The 21,451-nt window shown below is 36.7% G+C and overlaps 2 protein-coding genes across 2 annotated transcripts; both read left to right on the forward strand.

The window, feature by feature from the left end:
• Positions 1-12,993, forward strand: LOC113761469 (PITH domain-containing protein At3g04780). The gene is made up of 8 exons (XM_027304469.1): positions 1-112; positions 274-360; positions 3,312-3,435; positions 4,122-4,170; positions 4,271-4,328; positions 4,469-4,515; positions 4,604-4,681; positions 12,635-12,993. Exons 1-8 carry the CDS (start codon positions 74-76, stop codon positions 12,681-12,683), a joined length of 531 nt encoding a protein of 176 aa, XP_027160270.1. The 5' UTR covers positions 1-73; the 3' UTR covers positions 12,684-12,993.
• Positions 12,994-14,409: 1,416 nt separating this feature from the next.
• On the forward strand, positions 14,410-16,261 carry LOC113761614 (UDP-glycosyltransferase 83A1-like). Its single transcript, XM_027304683.1, has 2 exons — positions 14,410-14,890; positions 15,068-16,261. The coding sequence occupies exons 1-2, from the start codon at positions 14,410-14,412 to the stop codon at positions 15,973-15,975; spliced, it is 1,389 nt and encodes a 462-aa protein (XP_027160484.1). The 3' UTR covers positions 15,976-16,261.
• The last annotated feature ends 5,190 nt before the right edge of the window (positions 16,262-21,451 follow it).

Genomic DNA, 21,451 nt, shown 5'->3' on the forward strand with positions numbered 1-21,451 from the left:
TTTCTTTTTTCTTATCAGTATTGTCTCCTGAGAGTAATAGTTGGTTTGGTGGATTTGCATCACATCGTCAGCCATGTCTGCCGAATCAGCCTCAGCTATTCAACGAAACCAAGTAAGTAATTTTCTCAATTTAGATCAATAGTAATCAGTATTTAATCTCCCATATGTTCTCTGTCTTCAGTTTTTCATTTTTTTCCCTTTAATTTTCCGTTTAACCCAAAAAAAAAAGACAATGGAAAAACAAGAAAAAGAATGATGGGTTTTGTTTTTCAGGTTGATTTGTTGGACTTTGTGGACTGGTCAGGAGTTGAATGCCTTAACCAAAGCGGTACTCACTCTCTTCCTAATGCCCTTAAACAGGTAAAAAAGATTGGAAATTATTGAGGGTTTGTGTTTTTAATATATATATGTTGAATGATTTCAATTTTCTTCTTTGATGATATTTGCTTTATTCTAGCTATTGAGGTTGTGTATTCTCTGCTATTTGGCTGATGAAATAGTAAAATTACGTTTGAATGCACGAATAACTAAAAGGGTTTTGGTTGGAATTGGTGTTCGAATTGTTTACTCATAGTTAATTTTTTGTAGTCTGCTATGTTATTTTTGTAGGTTTGAAGAGGTTAAAATATCCTTTTTTCTTTCGGATTTAGCAATATGTCAAAGTTGTAGAAAGCCAGCAGGAAATTGAAATTTAATAGTTGAGTAGACCACCTTTGTGAGGAAATAAACGGAAGGAAATCGGAAATTTTGAACTGATTGGAAAGGAAACATTCAGTTAGAAGTTCCGAGTATACGGTGGCTGAATTTCCCAATAACTTTGAAATGCAGAAAATTTGAATACAAGAAAATATAGGACTGCAATTCCCTTTTTGCAACTATGTACTAGGTCTATATAAAATTGTGTACTCGTGAACGAGCATTTTTTTGCATTCTAGCTTGTGCTACTCTTGAGTTCGACTTTTTAGGTTCTTTTTGGGTTAATTATCTGAAATTGCCATGCTGTGTCTTTTTAAGGGAGATGCTTCTTCCTCGCTTTACATAAAAGAAGCAAAGAAAGAGGATTGAGGGGAGAGTGATTAATTTATGAAACTCTCTGGGGAGTTCAATATATATCTAGCACAAGTTCCAAGATGTTAGAGAAAGAATGAGTGTTGAATTTCCTGCTTTGGAAGTAAGAGTACGTTTAACACAAGCATATTAGCTTAGAAGGAATAAGCAATGTATATAATATGGTTTTAGTTTGTAAAGACAGTTTCTGTAAAAGTGGTCTACAGATCACGTTACAGGTTTAAGGTTCAGAAATGTAGGAGATCTCTGGACTTTATGGTTCTTGTACAGTGAGATTTCTACAGTTTCTAGCAATTACTTTTTTTTGAACCATTTAGTATTTGCCTGCTTGCTTGTTAGACACATAGATGTACTTCTGCAGATTCACTACATTCTTATGGCATCTTGAAATATGGGGAGTTAAAGTTTGTAGAAGAAGCTTGTAATATCAATATGCAAAGGCTGTTGTCCCTAGTTTTAGTCTTGACATTGTTGCTTTAAAAGTATTACTTCGAGTATAATGTAGAGATTAGGCAAGAAATGTAAATATGGAGACTGCCTGTTTAAGCTATAGCAATTATACTGAGTGAAAGTGGGGATTCTTGTTTCTTTAAATCAGAAGACATTCTTGATACAGGCAGTGTAAATTGATGTAGGAATTAATTGAACCAAAATTAATTGACTTTCTGCCAGTTAAGAGCAACTCTACTTTGGATTCATGATGGTCTATGTTAGCAAAAATTATGCAGAAATAGTGGACTCTTATTCTTATTTTTCTGACTATATTAAGGTTAGAAGGTTTTTGCTTTAAGGTCTTTGAGGAACATTATTATATTTTTCCTCTCTAGCATCAAATCAGTTACTAACTTTCACTGTTGCTTGAAACCTGATTTTTATGTGAACCCAAGTCATCTTCTCATGCTTCAGACTACACCTGCATCAGTTCATGATATGGGCCAAAGATAGTCCATGACATGATGGCAATTGAGGATGCAAAAGTTGACAGAAATTGATTCACCAACTTGACTGGGTAGTAACATGCCTTGATAAGTATGTGCACTGTGGCCAAGTTTGAGATAGCCACCATTATTACTCTTTGGACATATTTCAAAGTTACTTATGAAAATCGCATTTTCCTTGAGAATTAGTGAGCACTTTATTTTGGAAGAGATGAAGTGATTATGTTGTTTACATGGGTGGTAGTACGATTAGTTAGATAAATAATTTCCACCAATTATGCTTTGTTCACCATGTCAACCAAGCAGTTTTTCAGATCCTATTGAGTTCTGCTGTTTATAGAAGCATATTGCATTCAGGTTCGGGGTGAGTTTTGTGAGAGAGTGGGTTCAGTTGTTCTTAAAGTGAGTTTTAGGCATCTTAATTTGGATATTTCTAAAACAACAGGAAGCATTTTCCCAACAAAATCGTTCAAGCAAAGTATCTTGGAAAATGCGCACTAAAGCTTGGAAACTGGGACTTAAGGTGTATTATCCTTAAGTACGTGAAGAGCTCCAATCATTGCAACAGAGAAAATTGATGAGACTGTTGGTTAAGACAATATTTTGTTCTAGTTGGGCCATGAGTCATGTGTCTCTGGCTGAGATTTGAAAAGTCAGAGTGGGGAACAGAAGTTGTAGGGGCTAGAAGGATTTCTAAGACGTCCAAATGATGATGGAAGATTCTCACTCAAGATACTTTTCTCTAAATCTATCTTGTTTTCTTCTTCTTTTTTGTTGTTTGCTAGGTTATGTCACTCTTGTGTTCTCCATTTATCTTGTTTTCTGTTTTTATCATGTGGGGCATATTGAAAAACACTCTCTTCATTTACTTTGGGTTATTGTAAGCTTTTTGGTGTAATAATTCTATTTCAATGTTATGTTGAAACTGAAGGATGAGACTGAGGAGTGGCAATTTCTGATGCTGCATGGTATCTCAGTTAGCAATGAAATTTTGACATGAGATCTGAAGTGACACTATAGATTCGCCAGCAGGGAATAAAGGGTCAACATTTATATTACCCAAAGTTTGTATACCCCTGAAACCTTAGGTGACTAGCAACTTTGCCAAGATTTCATGTGTTTTTACTGAACTTTTGAATAAATACTGCAAAATTAGCATTTGGTAGTTGGTTTTAGATATAAGATGGGTTATGGAATTATAGATGGTATTTTGATGATTTGACATTTACTTCATTTGTTTGTTTACTCAGATGGCAGGGATGTTATATCTATTAATGTAACTGAATTTTATTTATCTTTAATCAGGGATATCGGGAGGACGAAGGTTTGGTACTAGAAAGCGACGCAGATGAGCAACTATTAATCTATATACCTTTTAATCAAGTAGTTAAACTACATTCCATCATTATCAAAGGACCAGAGGAGGAAGGTAAACATTTATAATTCTTTCAAAAAGGTATTTTACAAGGTCATGATTTAATGGCATCAGCTCTTAGTGACTAGTTACGAATTTTGTAGTCCCAGTTCTTGTAAGTGTCTCTTATGAAATTTGCATTGTTGATGCCTTCCTGTCTAATTACTAAGTATACTACATATCCTGGTTTCTCTTAAAACCTTTTTTTTCAAGTAGTTCAAATAGGCATGTTGAAATAAGATTAGGGAGAGTGAAATTTGTGAGAATTATTGCTATAAGAAAGTGTAATATCATGTGTAAAATGCAATGATCATTTTGACTAATTGCCCACAAATAGATTGCGTACACTCAAACATACAGAAGTCTTTACATGTTTAAGAACTTACAAAGTTATTTTGGTCTGTCAGATCTTCTGGTAATTGCCTCTCATTTCTGGTATGAAGCCTGCTTAAATTCCATGCTTATGGTCATGGCTAGCAAATGTTCAGTATCTGCATGTTCTTGTTAAGTGTCTGCATATCCAAATTTCCTGCAATGTGGGCATGAAAAGCTTTTAAATTGAAAGGGAAAAGAGTGAATAAAGAAGAATCAGTGATGAGAGACTTAGGAAAGCTGGTGTTAAATTTAAGATTTCCAGGAAGTTTGTATTGAATTTGAGCATGTCTAACTGCAATAGATCTGAATGTTTTCTTTGTCAGCAGGTCCTAAAACTGTGAAACTTTTTTCAAATAGGGAGCACATGGGATTCAGGTAACTTTGAGATTAAATTCCTTTCTGGATTGTTTTTCTAATCGTGTTATTTTTCCTTTCAAAACTGGAATAAACTTCTTTATTGTACCTTTACATGCAGTAATGTTAATGACTTCCCTCCTAGTGATACAGCTGTTCTATCTGAAGATAATCTTAAGGTAAATTTTAGTGCTTCGACAAACTTCATGGCAGTGCTGGTTCTTGCATTTGAGTGAGAACTTGACTGGATGTTGTAGTTTGGTTACTATGCTCGTCGCTTCACTGTCATAATTGATTCGCACTACCTTTTATTTTGTAGGGAAAACCAGTGATCTTAAAATATGTTAAGTTTCAAAATGTTCGGAGGTATGTTGAATATTTCTGGTACTTTTTACACTTGGACTGAATGTTTTCCAGCTTAATTTAACTTGATTTTAGCATTTTCTTGTATCAGCTTGACAGTTTTTGTCGAGGATAATCAGTCCAGTTCTGACATTACGAAAGTTCAAAAGATTGTTTTATGTGGAACAACGTAAGTTTCTCAAATTTTTCACTTCATGTGTTCTCTTCTGTCCCCAAATTTCAGTTGTACTCTGTCTCTTGCTAAATTCATCGTTCTCGGATTTCCAGTTTCTTTCTTTTTCCATATACTTTTCATGCTTTTTTGTTTAGTACATTGTCATATGGTGTTATGGACAAGGTTGGGGCAGTGTTGGTAATGTAGTTTAGATGTGTACAACATGCTGCTTCTGTTTGGCATTTTTATTATTTTAGATATTTATGTTTATTAGCAATCTCTGGCTTGATATTAGTCAGTTCTTTAGTTTCAGAACAAACGTAATATCTGCAAATGTGGCGTATCGCTGAAATGCTAGAAAACTTACCAATAGATCTTGCGCTGTAACCGTTGGTCTTGATGTCATGCTTACTGTGAAGCATTTGGTTAATAGAGGTCCACGATGCTCCCTTTTCTATAACCTTTGATCCATATTGCTTGCAGTAGACACATCCCTTAGACAAGCTGGTCACCCATTGCCCTGAATAACTATATAGCAATGTAACTTTGCTACTCTGCTTTTTTATGTAAATTTACTTTGACCTCTGACTTTTATTTTGGATACTTTGCATGCTGGAGCTATCAATCTGTTTTAACGCAAACCAATCTCTGACATTGGTAGAGGAAATGGGAGAAATTAAGTGCTGGCACACCATGTCATGCTTCTCCTCCACTGAGATCATGGAAGGCACCATTTCATCGCCTCTAACATGTTATGCATGCAAGTTATGTGTGTAATTGTCTGTAGTTTCCAAGTGTGATGAATTGCGGTAACTTTAGGGCACAATGTGTCTAAATTGAAGTTTGGGGTGGAAAGTTGAAACTTGGTTCAAATATTAAAGGGTGCAAAGTGGTACTAGCCAAAAATGATGTACTAGACCTCCTATCTTTTGTCTGAGAACAGTTAGTATAACTCATAACTCATATGGCTAGAGAAGTTAGCAATGACTGCTAAGTTGATATAGGTTGACAGAGGAGACAACTAGAAAGGCAATGCCTGGAGATTGATATTTTAGAATTTGTGACATGAAACAATTGTTGCCTGGCAGTTGTTTTGTCAATCCATTTCTACGCTGTAACTTACAAAAATGTTGTGCTACCCTGTTAACTTAACCTTCCCTTTTACAGTTTCACATTGTCACAATCTAGTTTTGTATTTCTTGTGAAAACAAAGCAATAAAGAAAAATAGAAACATATTAGTCTTACTGACGCAGCACGAACACTTGGTAGGCACATCAGCTGTGAAGAAAAACCCAGATATCGAATTTCACCCAAAGTTGAAATAGCAACTAGGAATAGGATAAGAAAATATGCTTAAGAAGATGAAAATCTGGTTAGTAAGTCTAGGAATCATTCCTAGGAATCTTTAGGCATCACACCTAAAGTTGGGATGTATCACACAACCCTAAGAAAGATGTTGAGTTTGTAGGAAAATTTTATTAACGCCAAAAAATCTGCCTTCTCTTTGTGGAGAAGTGGTTACTTATAGATGTTAGAACAAAGCCAACTCCAATCCTAATTAGGACTCTTAACTAGAATAACATTCTAGTAGAAAGCTAGAAAGCTAAGCTCTCTTATTTCCCATAACAACCAAAATACTAATTACTAAAAATAATTACTAAACAGAAAATTACCATAAACATAAAATTCCTGCACCTAACCAAATTACTAAAATACCCCTGCTAGTGAAAATCAGAAAACTAACTCCATAAGATTCAAACCAACTCCCAAGTTGGTTCCTTGTCATCAAAAGCATGCCAAATCAATGCTTGGTCATTCGACACACCCTTTGCACGCCTCCTATAAACCCTAGTGGATTTTTTCCCCTCATCTCTATCATCTCTCCTCGGCTTGAGAAGACTCGACCCTGGCGAGTTAATGGCCTGATACCTCTCATAGAAATCTGGATCCAACTTCTGAAATTCAGATTCACTAATCCATGTACAATCTGTACATGGTCGTCCCCTCCAATGAACAAGAAACTTCTGGTAGCCGCCCCCTCTAGTTGACACAATTTGGTGGTCAAGAACATCTTCAATTGCTTCACATAAGCATGTAGGAGTTGGAAGCGTAGCTTTAGAAGTCCTATCTGCTGAATCATCGAAATGACCATCATAAGCAGTCAAATCTTCAATATTGAACACGTTGCTAATTCCCATATCTTTAGGTAACTCAAGAACATAAGCATTTGAGCTGATTTTCTTGAGAACCTTGAAAGGACCTGCACTTTTGGAATGTAGCTTCTTGTAGACACCTTTAGGATACCTCTCTGGCCGAATACGAACCATAACTTCATCCCCTTCTTCAAATTCTGCAAATTTCTTCTTCAAATCTGCATGTGTTTTGTACCATTCATTGCTGATAGCAATCTGGCATCGAACTTCATCATGTATATCTAGAATATGCTTAGAGAAAGCCTCAGCTTCAGCACTTGGAAAGCCTCAGCTTCAGCACTTGGACGAGCGCTAGCTGGTAATGGAAGCAAATCAATAGGTTTGTGAGGATTTTTTTCCCATTACAGCCTCAAAAGGACTATAACCAGTTGATCGATTCACTGAACTATTGTAAGCAAATTCTACCATTGGTAGAATTTGATCCCAATTGGAAACATGATCACCGACCAAACACCGAAGTAGATCACCAAGGCTGTGGTTAACAACTTCTGTCTGACCATCCGTTTGTGAGTGGAAAGAAGAAGAAAACTTGAGTTTAGTGTGCGGCATCTTTCACAAATTCCGCCAAAAGTAACTCATAAACTTCACATCCCTGTCTGAAACTATAGTCATTGGCAGTCCATGAAGTCTAACTACCTCTTTGAAGAAAATCTTAGCAACATGGACAGCATCTGAAGTCTTAGCACATGGGAGAAAGTGAGCCATCTTTGAAAATCTGTCCACAACTACTAGTATAGAATCATAACCTCGCAACGTTCTTGGTAGTCCAAGGGCAAAATCCATGCTCAAATCCTGCCACGGTTCATGTGGAATGGGTAGTGGCATGTAAAGACTAGTGTTTTTCTTTCGCCCTTTGGCCAATTGACAAACTTGGCATCGAGCAACAGTCTTGCCATCTTCACATCGTATACTTGGCCAATAGAAGCGATCTTGCTTTGGTCCAGTAGCTCTTCCACCATGTAATTCCCAAATTAACTCCTCCCTCAGTGAAGTATTAGGAATACAAAGTAGAGTCCCTTTGAAAAGATAGCCATCATGGATGGAAAAACCAGCATATTTTGCTTGTTTACCAGCCATTAAATCCTCATATATGACCTTGAAATCTCTACCACAAGGATAATCTTGCTTAAGTGTATCAAAACCAACCACTTGAACAGCCATAGTAGTTAGAATCAGATGCACACAACTAAGTGCATCAGCCACCTTATTCTCAACACCTGCCTTGTGTTTGATAATAAAATTGTATTGTTGCAGGAAAGAAACCCATTTGCCATGCCGATGACTGAACTTCTTCTGAGAATTAATATATTTGAGGGCTTCATGATCATAATATAGATCAAATTCCTTATAAATAAGATAATGATGTCAATGGCGAATAGATTGAATAACAGCGTCGAATATCTGGTCATAAATAGAGTATTTCTGCTTTGCCTCATTCAGCTTTTCACTAAAACAAGCAATAGGATGACCTTCTTGACTTAGAACTCCACCAATCCCAACATGAGAAGCATCACATGCGACCTCAAACACCTTAGAAAAATCTAGCAGCCTAAGCACTGGAGCTTCGGTCATTCACTTCTTCAATTCTTCAGAAGCCTTAGTTGTAGCTTTTGTCCATTGAAACTGTCCCTGCTTCATGCAATCAGTGATGGGAGCCATAATGGAGCTAAATCTCCTTATAAATCGCCTGTAGAATGTAGCTAGTCCATGGAAACTGCAAACCTTCTTCAAATTAGTAGGAATCAGCCAATCTACTATTGCCTTCACCTTTTCCAGATCAGCAGCTATCCCTTCATTTGAAATGACAAAACCCAAAAATACAATACTAGGAGCCATGAAAGTACACTTCTTCAAATTGATATAGAGCTTTTCTTGATGAAGAACTCGCATTACTTGCTGAAGATGGTTAATGTGCTCCTCTTTGTTCTTGCTATAAATTAAAATATCATCGAAATAGACAACCAAAAAAAGGCCAATAAAGGGCTGAAATACCTGTGTCATGAATCTCATAAAGGTGCTAGGAGCATTAGAGAGGCCAAACGGCATCACTAGCCACTCGTAGAGACCATCCTTCGCCTTGAAGGCTGTTTTCCACTCATCACCTGAACGAATTCTGATCTGATAGTACCCCTTTCGCAAGTCAATTTTAGTGTAGACAATAGTACCAGTCATCATATCAATCATATTATCAAATCTAGGTATGGGAAACCTATACTTGATTGTTATCTTATTGATTGCACGGCTATTTACACACATTCTCCAGGTTCCATCTCTCTTTGGAGTCAATAAAACTGGCACTGCACAAGGACTTAGGTGATTTGAATATGTCCTTTGTCCAAGAGCTCATCCACTTGTCTCTTAAGTTCAGCAGACTCACTCAGGTTCATGCGATAGGCAGGCAAGTTAGGGAGTTGAGAGCCTGGTATGAAATCTATTGCATGCTGAATATCACGCATAGGTGGTAGTCCATGCGGCAAATCATCTGGAGCTACATCAGAAAAATCAGACAGCAATTTGACAATTTCTGGAAGCACTTCTTCAGAGTTGACAACTGCTGAAATTTTCACCTCTTTGAAGACTAATACCATGATAACTCCTTGCTCCTTGCTCTTCCTTTCAAATTGCTTCTTGCTTAAAATCTGAGGAGGCTTCTTCCTTGTCTCAATCACTTCATTAACCGTTGAATTCTCTTGTTTGGTTGGTCTCTTGTCGTGAAACTTCTTCATAGTTTCAGCACTCATAGGCTTTAAGACAATCTGCTGGTCATTAAACTTGAATGAATAAGTGTTCGACTTCGCATTATGATCCACATCTCGGTCATATAGCCAAGATCGACCAAGAAGTATGTGGAAAACAGTCATTGGAATAATGTCACACCATATAGAATCACTGTAAGTTCCATGTTTAATGGACACCAAGCAACGCCTCATTACCAGAATAGAGTTACTGTTGATCCAAACAACCTTGTATGGTTTAGGATGTGGCTCCGTCGGCAACTTTAACCGCTGTACGGTAGACTCTAAAACCATGTTCATGCTATTGCCACCATCAATAATGAGCTTTCTAGTCTCTTGTCCACAGCAAACTAAGGTTTGAAAGATTGAAGTTTCTTTTGTGACTTCGGTGCACCGAGGAAATGCCTCACAACCGAGAGATAAGACGTGTCTTCTTCTTTGTCTTCCAAATCATGAACATTAAGTCATGCCATCTCAGTCAAATAATCAGCACATTCATCTTCCTCGACCTCTAGATTTTCCTTATCTCCGGAATTAGTGTCAATGAGCAAGTTTCTCTTGTTCAGGCACTCCCATGCCATGTGTCCCTTCAAACCACACTTGAAACATCCATATTTGTTCTTGTTTTGTTCATCTATTGTGGAAGCCTTAGTTTTTGTCTTTGCAGGCTTGGAAGTTACTTGAGTTGCTGCTGATTTATATGGCTTGTCATTTGTAGCAAATCTTTTAGGAACTACCTCCCCACCTTGCGTATTGAACCTCTTAATTAGTGGCTGCCGTAGGCTCTTTTTAATTCTAAGAGCTGCTTGGAATGCATTATCAACTGTGTAGATATCATATCCCATCAATTCTTTGCGAATTTCAGGTCTCAAACCCAACTTAAATCTGGACAAAGCTTGTGCTAAACTTTCTATTCCTCCGCAGCGAATTTTCAGCTCTTCAAACTTGTTCATATACTCAGCAACTGTCATTCCTCCTTGCCTCAAGCTATTCGTATCATTGAAAAGATCAGCTTCATAATTTAAAGGCACGTAGTTTCTCTTCAAACGCAGTTTCATCTTTTTCCACGTCAAGTCTAGTTGTCCAGCAAGTCGAAGATCATGCTCGACTCCTGTCCACCACACTTGGGCTTGTTCAACAAGTTTCATGATAGCAAACTTAACTTTTCTCTCATCAGTCATATCATACCAATCAAAATAGCGTTCCAAAGTAGCAAGCCAATTAGAAGAAACTTTAGGATCAATTCTTCCGTCGAAATCAGGAATATCTACTCTTACATTTTTTGTGTTGTCTCCTGCAAAATCACAAGTCTTGTCTTCCTTGCCTTGCTGATTGAACAATCTCATTAGCCTTGTCAAAAAGAGAAGCTCGTGGCCTTCCAAAAGATTGATTTAATGTATTTTCCCTCCTACCAGATTGATTCCCGGTTGGGTCTTCAGGCTGTTCAAGATGCTTTGATTCCTTGCCATTGTTTTTGACCCCAGATCTGGACCCCCCGTTGCCTCTAGATTCAGGAATTTGCTGTTGCTTACTATTAAAAATTTTGTCTTCTAACACAGCAACCCTCTCCAAGAGAAGATTAATGATGTTATTCCGTTCCTTGTCTGTGTATCGACCCCTAAAATTCAACCCACTACTTGTCGTCATGGGAAAGCCTTGCCCTGATACCAAAACTGACGCAGCACGAACACTTGGTAGACACAGCAGCTTTGTAGAGAAACCTAGATATCGAATTTCACCCGAAGTTGAAATAGTAACTAGGAATAGGATAAGGAATCACTCCTAAGAATCTTAGGCATCACACTTAAAGTTGGGATGTATCACACAACCCTAAGAAAGATGTTGAGTCTGCAGGAAAATTTTATTAACGCCAAAAAATCTGACTTCTCTTTGTGGAGAAGTGGTTATTTTTAGATGCTAGAACAAAGTCAACTCCAATCCTAATTAGAACTCCTAACTAGAATAGAATCCTAGTAGAAAACTGGAAAGCTAAGCTTTCTTATTCCCCATAACAACTAAAATACTAATTATCAAAAATAATTACTAAATAGAAAATTAACATAAACATAAAATTCCTGCAGCTAACCAAATTACTAAAATATCCCAGCTGGTGAAAATCAGAAAACAAATGCCATAGGATTCAAACCAACTCCCAAGTTGGTTCCTTGTCATCAAAAGCATGCCAAATCAACGCTGGGGCATTCGACACACCCGTTCCACGCCTCCTATAAACCCTAGTGGATTTTGCCACTTATCTCTATCACTTACTTAATACTAGAACAGCGTAATTCTAATTTTTCCTTTTCATAATAATTATGCTTGCTGATATGTGATATTTTCAAGCAACAGTTTGTGCAGAAATGTAGCCTCATAAGTCACTATTACTTGTGAGAAATCCTAACATTCTCAGCCTTAAGAACTGAAGCATTATATCCATGCGTGTAATCCTTAGGAATACTATTTTCTACTACTATGGAGATAAGAATTGAGAATGAAGTCATCACTCACAACCAAAAACTTGTCAATTAGAATGACTTGGAATATTCTTGGCTGTCATATACATGTCTAGATTGGCAGTGGCACCATAACTAATTAGAGATTTAAATATAAAGTGGTGAAATCTAGTGCAATGTACTAAGATTTTTGTCTCTCACTTAATCTTTTTTTTTTTTTAAAGTTTTATATTGAGGGTTTACAGCTTAGCCGGCCTTATTTCTGGCAAGATAATAGCAATAATTTTCATAGGCATAATTACGTGATTGTGCTTTTGGTTTAAGCTTAGGCCTATAAGCATGCTGTGTTCTGCTCTTAAATCTCTCTTTCCCCCTCCCTCTTTAGATTCTTCTGATTGTTTATGTACGTCCTTTGTGCTTTGTCTTCTTCCAAAAGTTAGCTTTCAAATTATTTGATTGTTTATGTATGTACTTTGTGCTTTGTCTTATTCCAAAAATTAGCTGTCAAAAACTAGGTCGTCTGTTCACTTGATGCGACTTTCTGGCGATGGCATTTTATGATGCAGGGTGGAGACAACAGATATGAAAGCACTGAAGAAGATTGAGGACCACTGACCCTTAAATTCAGCAACAATGGATGATTGTTTCGAGCATTTTAGTGCTTTTGTTGTTATAGGAACAATGAAGATCAGATGATCCATTTGCTTGGGACTTCGAACGATGCTTCCTTCCTTGCTTATCTAAGGAATGTAACAGAGCATTTACTGTTTGTCACTTTCGCATAACACTCCATACACAAAGTTTAGGCTTGTATTTTTTTGCCCTTTTCGAAGATTTTCTCCATTATTGAAGTATCTTCCAGTAATACTCGTTATCCCATGGTTTGTGCATTTGAGCATCTGATTATCCGCAACGTTCTTATACATCCTCTCCTATTGCCATGACTAATCTAACTAAAGTTTTCTGAATTATAGCCCCTATAGTTGCATTACTAGGGTAATCTGTCAGTGCTGTTATCTTTGAGAAACAATGTAGAGTGAATGACTTTTGACAGTGGCATCTTGGCAGAGGTACAATTTTCGATGTCTCTGCATGTGTAATCAATGAGATAATTTTCTGCCACAAGTAGGGAAGAATGATACATGACCCGATTATATACACAGTATCTATTTGAAGTATCTGAGATTGCAGTGAAATTAACTTGCCTTTATTTGCATATCATGTCAAACAGATCTTAAGTTTGTACATGTTAACATCTTTGAAATCTTCTCGTATAATTTTGAAGTAATCATAACAAGTGCATCAGATACAAGGGAAGCCAAAATTGCAATAGACAAAGATAGGGATGGTATCTTGATCTGCATATGGCCCAATAGTCTTTGTTCGTTGTATACAAATGGGAATGAGCATATATAATAAGTTTTAATCATTTAATGGGTAGACTTAAGATTGTGTGTAGCACGTGCACTATTACACTTTTTTTTTTCTCGGACATGATAAATTCTATTTTGCACGTCCTCCTACTCTATATTAAGGGGATAGGGTGAACTCAAGTAGATTAATGAAAAATCCGGAGAGGACTGAACCGTCACTGGATCACATACTCCGACTCTATACTAAGGGGAAGGGATAGATCCAAAGGAGTTAATGGGAAATTTGGAGGAGTTTAATCCGTCACCGAACCAGACGAGTGTCTTTGCACCAGCCGGTGAAAATTTCAAGAAATCTTGAACAAGAGTCCTTGACCTACGCCCAAGGAGAGCTTGGCCAATTACTCTAACTACTTTAAGAGTAGTTAGTTAATAGTACACAGAAACTGTTTGACAAAGTATGCTTCCTCTCTTTGGGAATGATGAAGGCCAACTCCACTCAATCACTCAAATATGTCCTTTTTAGGACGCTAGAAAATTTACAATATTAGAAACAACAATAAACACAACCAAAACAGAATTCAATGGCAGATCATATACCTCATATAACAACAAAATCGTGGATAATCAAGTAAATAAGTAACATCAACACAAACAAGAAAGGTCGATAAAATTTAAGCAAGGAACTGAGAATCTTCAAAGAGGTGGAAAGGAAACCAAACAAGAACAAAGGGTGCCTAATGCTACCAACTGAAATATAATCTACCAATGGCAAACAAGAAGAATGAATTCTTTATTGCAGCCTGAGTAAAACTTGGGCAAATACCTTGATCAATAGGGCTGGACATGCAATTGGCATTCCACAATAAACAGCATGAATCATAGTCTATAAATGGTGGGGGAAGTATGGAAGTTTTTATGCTACATTTTCTGCATTAGAGGAAAGCCAGGATAAGAAATAATAAAATATCATGGGTCATTCACATGTTCTAGCCATTCCTTATCCAGCGCAAGGTCATGTTCTTCCCTTAATGGAACTGGCCTTGTGCTTAGTCAGGCAGGGTATTAGAGTAACATTTGTGAACTCCGAATTCGATCACAAGAGAGTTACCAAATCATTATCACAGGAGGACAATGTACCAGCTATGATGCAACTGGTGTCAATCCCAGATGGATTGGAATCATGGGAGGACAGAAATGACCTGAGAAAATTGACGCTATCAGTTTACCAGGTCATGCCTGCGAATCTAGAGTGTCTAATAAAGAGCATAAATCAATCTGACAGTGATAAAATCACATGCATTATTGCTGATGAAACCATGGGATGGGCACTAGAGATTGCAAAGAAAATGAGAATCAAGGCAATAGCCTTCTGGCCAGCGTCAGCTTCACTATTGGCACAGATATTCAGCATCCCAAAGCTCATAGATGATGGAATCATAAGTAGCACTGGTAAGATTGACTCATTTTAGATAATTCCATGCCAGCACCATTAGAGAAAGAAGATACATTTATTTGCAGTCATCAAACTGCTAATCATCAGAACACGCATTAGTACTATCGGTTCTACATTTTGCTATTTTGTATTCAGTTGAAAAGTTTCTAAACACGTCAAGCTTTTTAGTGCAGGTACCGTGTTGAAGAACCAGATGGTAAAGTTGTCACCTACCATGCCAGAGATGAAGCCTGAACATCTTGTTTGGACCTGCTTTAGTGATCTCACATTACAAAATATTGCTTTTGATACCTTGTTAAAATCTAACACAACAGTCAAACTGGCAGATTGGTTGATTTGCAATACAAGTTGTGAATTAGAGGCGGCAGCCTTCACTTTATTTCCTCAAATACTACCTGTAGGCCCTCTTTTGGCAAGTAATCGACTTGGAAAATCAGTTGGCTCTTTCTGGCCTGAAGATTCAGACTGCTTGGCATGGCTTGATAAGCAGCCAATGCAATCTGTCATCTATGTTGCATTTGGGAGCTTCACAGTTTTTGATCCGACACAATTCAGGGAGCTGGCACTTGGGCTTGAGCTCATCAATAGGCCATTCTTGTGGGTTGTGAGGCAAGATTTAACTACCGAGACAGACAATGCATATCCAGAAGGCTTCAAAGATCGAATACAAGGCCGTGGGCTACTAGCAGGCTGGACACCTCAGCAACAGGTCTTAAGCCATCCTTCAGTGGCTTGCTTCCTCAGCCATTGTGGTTGGAACTCTACGATCGAAGGTTTAAGCAATGGTGTTCCTTTCCTCTGTTGGCCTTACTTTGCAGATCAGTTCCTTAATGAGAAATACATATGTGATGTTTGGAAGATCGGTTTAGGATTTGAACGAGATGCCAATGGAATCATTGCACGAGAAGAAATAAAGAATAAAATTGAGCAGCTTCTCACTGTTGGAGAATACAAAAAAAGGGCCTTAAAATTAAAAACCAAGGTTATCAACAGTGTTACCAAAGATGGGAGCTCTGGCAAGAATTTCAACAATTTGTTCCAATGGATTAAGGCTGAGAAAAATTATTCCTGCTCTGGATAGGCTTGACTGCCACATGTGAAAGTGAATCAGGAGACTGATGTTGAAATAAGACCCCAAAAGGATATCATTGTGAGTTGTTCGCTTCAAATTCTACCACCAGCCCCACTCCCTCCGGCCAAAAGGAAAAAAAAATTCCGAAGAAGATCAATTTGATTGTATTAATAATTAATGATCTCTCATGTTGTATTCCTACCTCTTCGAGTATCAATCTCTAAGGCTACTGAAAAGATCATGATAATCTTTTTAAAAATGCAATATGACATCTCATGCATGACTCGCCTCAGATCATATCATTCAGTTACCTACAGGACCAATATTCCAACTGTTCTTTCAAAAGAAAACACAAAATTTGGCCCTTCCTGGCATAAAGCAAGCACATGAGATGAAGCAAAGAAGGGCATGGATCAACTGAGCAAGCCATATGTAGTTTGTACAGCTTGCTCAGTGGCTTTGTATTTGTCTAGCCTATCTCCAAAATCTTTACTCATTATCTAAAATATCTTTACGAAAAATCTGCATTAAATTTGGAGAAAATTTCCCCATTCTCAAGCACTTATGCAAGTCGGTTGTCAACCTGATAGGCTGATATACATGTCTGATTCGTAACCTGCTGAAATCCTGCAGAATGCAGGTTTGACTAGTATCTTTCAAGCATAGCAGGACTTCAAGATACACTTGCTTTTCTAATTGACTTGCAAATGAGATTTCCCACAAGCCACCGATGCATAAATATGAAAGTTGTGCTCCCAGAATTCTTGTTCATTCATTGCTTAATCAAGCACCTCCTCAGAATACTTATTACCAAACAAAACACATAATCCTGTTTTCAGTTGATGATTCTGTTTGAATAGTTTTTTCCATTAGCTATTTACTCACATCAAAATATGTTAAATAGGAAGCAGTGGCGCATGAAGGACACACGATGGAAAAGAATGAAATTGACGGGCAAGTGCATCTTCAGTTGACTAACCCTTAACTGTTAAAAAACTCATTGTTACCTGACAAAAGCCAGAACAACAATTAGCTTGCACTGTTCATGTTGATGCTCTAATAAATGAAAAATATGATCAAACTTTTTTAAGCAAAATGAGTCAGTCTTCGGCTTCTAACTTCTGCTGATTTAACATTGGCAAATACATTTGTTCCATATTCGTTACAATGGTGACTGGTGAGCTCTACCTATCAAGAACAGATATGAGGCTTGCAATTTCACCTTTATATGGAATCCTTCTAATGTAGTAGGTCTTAAGGGGAGTGATCTGAGGTACAGCAAGGGAGGAGACTCTTGGAGTCTTAAGAAAGAAAAGGAAGGGCTGAGGAGTAAGGTGGAGGATGCCCAGAAGAGGAGAGGTGAAGCGGTGCAGCAGAATTCTACACTTTGTACGTTGGAATGAGAATCATGAAGTTGACCTAAGTACGTAATTTTTATATTACCAATTTTGTGTACAAATTTACTGTTATCAGCGTGCAATTCTATTCCCGAAAATGTAAGGACGGAGAAGTCGGGAAAATTGAAAACATTCAACCGTCTATGAAATGCAGAGCTTTTTAGCCACTTGTATATAGACAGATACACAGAGCAAGACTTAAAATGAATAAACTGTGAGAGCAACATTCCATGCATATCATATGGGGTTCATTCACAAATCAGGTATAAGGGCAGCCTGGAGAACAACTGATTACTATTTGTCTTCCTTGTCCAGCCAACCGTACATGAACATAATGAACTGATACTAGAACTCAAACAATTATACCACATATTATCATCTGTGCTGTTGAAACAATTATCAATCAAAAGCAATCTTATTCTAAAAATGCTATGGGCATAACAGAATGGTAACTCCAAGTTCTTACAACTCGACATCAACTATGCACTTTCCTCCACTCTCTGCTTTTTTTTTCTTGCATCTCAGATCTGCAAGCAACATAAAAAGTTACCCCTCATGGCAATTAAGCCTTATACATGGTTCATGGGATTGGTACGGAATAAATAAACCAAGGATGGAGAAGTTCAATGGCTTGGCATAAGATTTTCCCCCTAATTTGTAGTGAAGATGTGGATGAAGCCATAGCAGGACAACCAGACCAATGTTTGACCATTTTATTCTTAAGAGGTAGACTCTGCTTTTGAATAGAAGTCAATACTACCTATCTGGAACCCTTGAAGTTGCTGTTGGATCTCTTACTGCTGCGAACCTTAACCTGCAATTTTAACGATCATGATCCATTAAAATATTGTGTGCAAAGATTACATAAAACCAAATTAGAAGCGACTCAAGAAACTCTGTCAAGTTTACCTGAAGGCATTTGCTAGAATTCCTGGTGATTTGACCTCAAGTACTTTCCGCTGAAAGCGTTCTTTAAAGGTTTGAGAAGTTTTCTCATCCAAAATATGCCAGTTTAAACCTCCATCCGGACTTCCTTCAAGTGCCCTGACAACCAAAACAACCAAATTTCGTACATAATTTCACTTGGAAAATGAAAAATCCTTGCTAGGGATATCACATACACAAGATCATTGAATTTGCATTTGGTGTTGGGTAATAGGGACCTTGAACATCTAGAGTAACTAAAATATTCGAAGTTATATTTCTTGAAAGGCCGAATTTTCATTAGCCAGCACATAGCTTTTAGACTAACTATTTGAAATTCAGGACCTAAATTGATGAATTTTGTGAACTACAAACGGTACTTTCTTTTCATCCTTGGTTACTTTTTAAATCTACTGGTACAATGGGATGTTCTTGTCAGTAATGGATGAAAGTACATTCTTCTGCTTTATGTGAAAGGCTTAGTTTTTCCACATAGGACTTGAGAATTAAAACTCTTGTCCAGTCATTTTCGGTCCAAATCTTGTATTGTATTCAAAACGCTAGCAATGGGAGCTATAATTCTGGATCAGCTAAGCCAAGCATTAATTCTTACATAAACCAAGAGGAATTCTCGACCCTTAAATGCATATACTAGGACTTACGAAGGAAAACCATACATTCCCACTTGCAGTCAAATGAGTTCAATGCTTTCAAACCTAGTCCCTTTTCAGAACACATGAAACCTATCTGGGTTTGTTTTTTAGTGTTTTCCAAGTTTATGAGTTGGAATTTCAAACTTTTACTTAGCTGATATAGGCATTTAAATTAGCTCTGCACATACCACATTCATAAGGAATCTTCCAATGAGTCTGGAGGTTTTACAGATTGGTATTTCGAAATTTTGTTTGGCTGATCACAAGGATTTACGCTGCACATACTACTTTCACAAGGTATCTTCCTAAAGAATCCAGAGGTTGCACTGTCAAAATCAATTAGCACGGAAAAGAAACATTACCTACCCAGGAACGAAGAAACCAATTATATGCAGTAAGTCAGAAAGCTGCAGGGTAATTTATATTTTCATGGATTCGTCCTAAAGGAAATATTTAAGGGGGGTTATAAAATACGTCCTCCTAATTGGTTATAAAACATGGATTCATCCTGAAGGTAATATATATATATTTTTTTTCATGCCAACTTGGTTCGGTAAAAACCTAAAGGAAATATTTAAGGTGGCAAAAGAATCAGGGTTTTCCACTCAAATAAGGTCAAGGGAGAAAGTAAATAATATTTTACGCACGCGAAGGAAAAGCTTTCTAGGAACTGCCACGAACATATTTAGTGCTTCAGGAATCAGGACAGGAGTATAAAATTACGATAACATAGTTATTATGTCAGATTTCACTGGACACGAGTTGATATCATGTCCTCCTAATGTTTTCTGCAAAAAATCTACATGAAACTAAAAAGAAGAAAAGGAAAGAAAGGGGAAAAAAATTGAGAGAGAGATGAGAAAGCAAAACAAAAGGACACCGGACTCTCATGTTGTTAGTTTTTCTTGAATTTTAGTATAGCTCAACAATAAAGAGGTTGTTCCCTTCAGAAAGTAAAATTGAAGCCTCAGAATACATTAAATTTAAGCTAAGAAGGTTGCAAGGAAAATGATTCCCAATTAGACATTGATCACCACCACCACAGATTGGCTCCAAACTCAAAACGTGACCTAATATAGAATATGGTAATGTAGTAACATCAAACCTGCTCATGTGTATAGGAAATGAAACCATTGAAGATGCCAAAGAAAATCATATCAATCCATTGGATCCCGCTTGGGCTCATCGTTGGCAGACATTAGCTCATACAACACTAGCTCATGCATTTGATTGTCTGATACTTTTATAAAGTATCCAACAACCTACATGGAGAGTAACATAATAGTTTAGGAGATGAGAAGTCAACCAGATTTCTAATCATAATCAATGAGGTAATACTTACAAATTTAATGATCAAACTAGGTGTTCTCTCTCCCCATTTTGAAGAAAAACTTTCGTGTAATCTTGTTATCCTCTAATTTTCCATTCAAATGCTTATTTTTCACTAGGCTAGAGATTGTGCATGCTTTTTTCATCCTTCTAAGAACAACAATCACCACTTTTAAATGGAGTCAAAATAATCAAGAAAATAGATTTTTAGGGACTAAATAGTCACAAGTAAAACTTGTAGAAAAAGAATCTTGATCCCAATACTTTAAGGATGCAAAATTACATTACCCTTTGAAGAAAACTACTGGTATTGATTCATCTTAAATCAGCCTATTCACTTTATCATCCATAAAATATCAGTTTAAGGACTTTAAATTGTCTTATTATTACTATATAAAAAGTATGAATCTTGTTATTAGGGAGTGTCAGTGTAAGCACTTTTTTATTTTAATTTTTGTTATCCCTAAATTACCCTCATGTCTTTTAATTAGAATTATTGCATTTTGATGTGGTACTAATTAAAAGAAATAAAACACTCCAATTGATTACATCTTAATAGTATTGGTAATTATAATTAAAAATTGCTCATTAAAAACTATTTACCTAACCTTGGACTCCACTCTTGGTATTAGGGAGTGTAAGTGTAAGCACTTTTTTTTTATCTTAGTTTTTGTTATCCCTAAATTACCCTCATATCTTTTAATTAGAATTATTGTATTTTAATGTGGCATTAATTAAAAGAAGTAAAACACTCCAATTGATTACATCATAATAGTATTGGCAATTATAATTAAAAATTGCTCATTAAAAACTATTTACCTACCCTTAGACTCCATCTCCAATTATTATACATATCAAAATTTCTTAATTGAAGCATGAAAATTTTCTCATTAGTCATCAGTTGAGACTGTAAAAAAAAATTCAATGTTTAAATATAGACAGTCTCTAGAAAATGGAGAAACATACAAGGAGAGGAGAACACTTATTCATCTGTATATCTTCATAAAAATATCACGAGCAAATTTTACAATTATGCACTCTTTGCCAATATAAAGAATTTTTCATATTGCAGCCAATGGATTTCAATATACAAAAAATGATGACACATTTATAACTGAAATAGAAGTATTAAATTGGAAAAAAAGAAATCTGAAGTAGCACCATACAAACCACTATTATCAT

The sequence above is a fragment of the Coffea eugenioides genome, chromosome 2, assembly GCF_003713205.1.
Source record: "Coffea eugenioides isolate CCC68of chromosome 2, Ceug_1.0, whole genome shotgun sequence".
Classification (NCBI taxonomy): domain Eukaryota; kingdom Viridiplantae; phylum Streptophyta; class Magnoliopsida; order Gentianales; family Rubiaceae; genus Coffea; species Coffea eugenioides.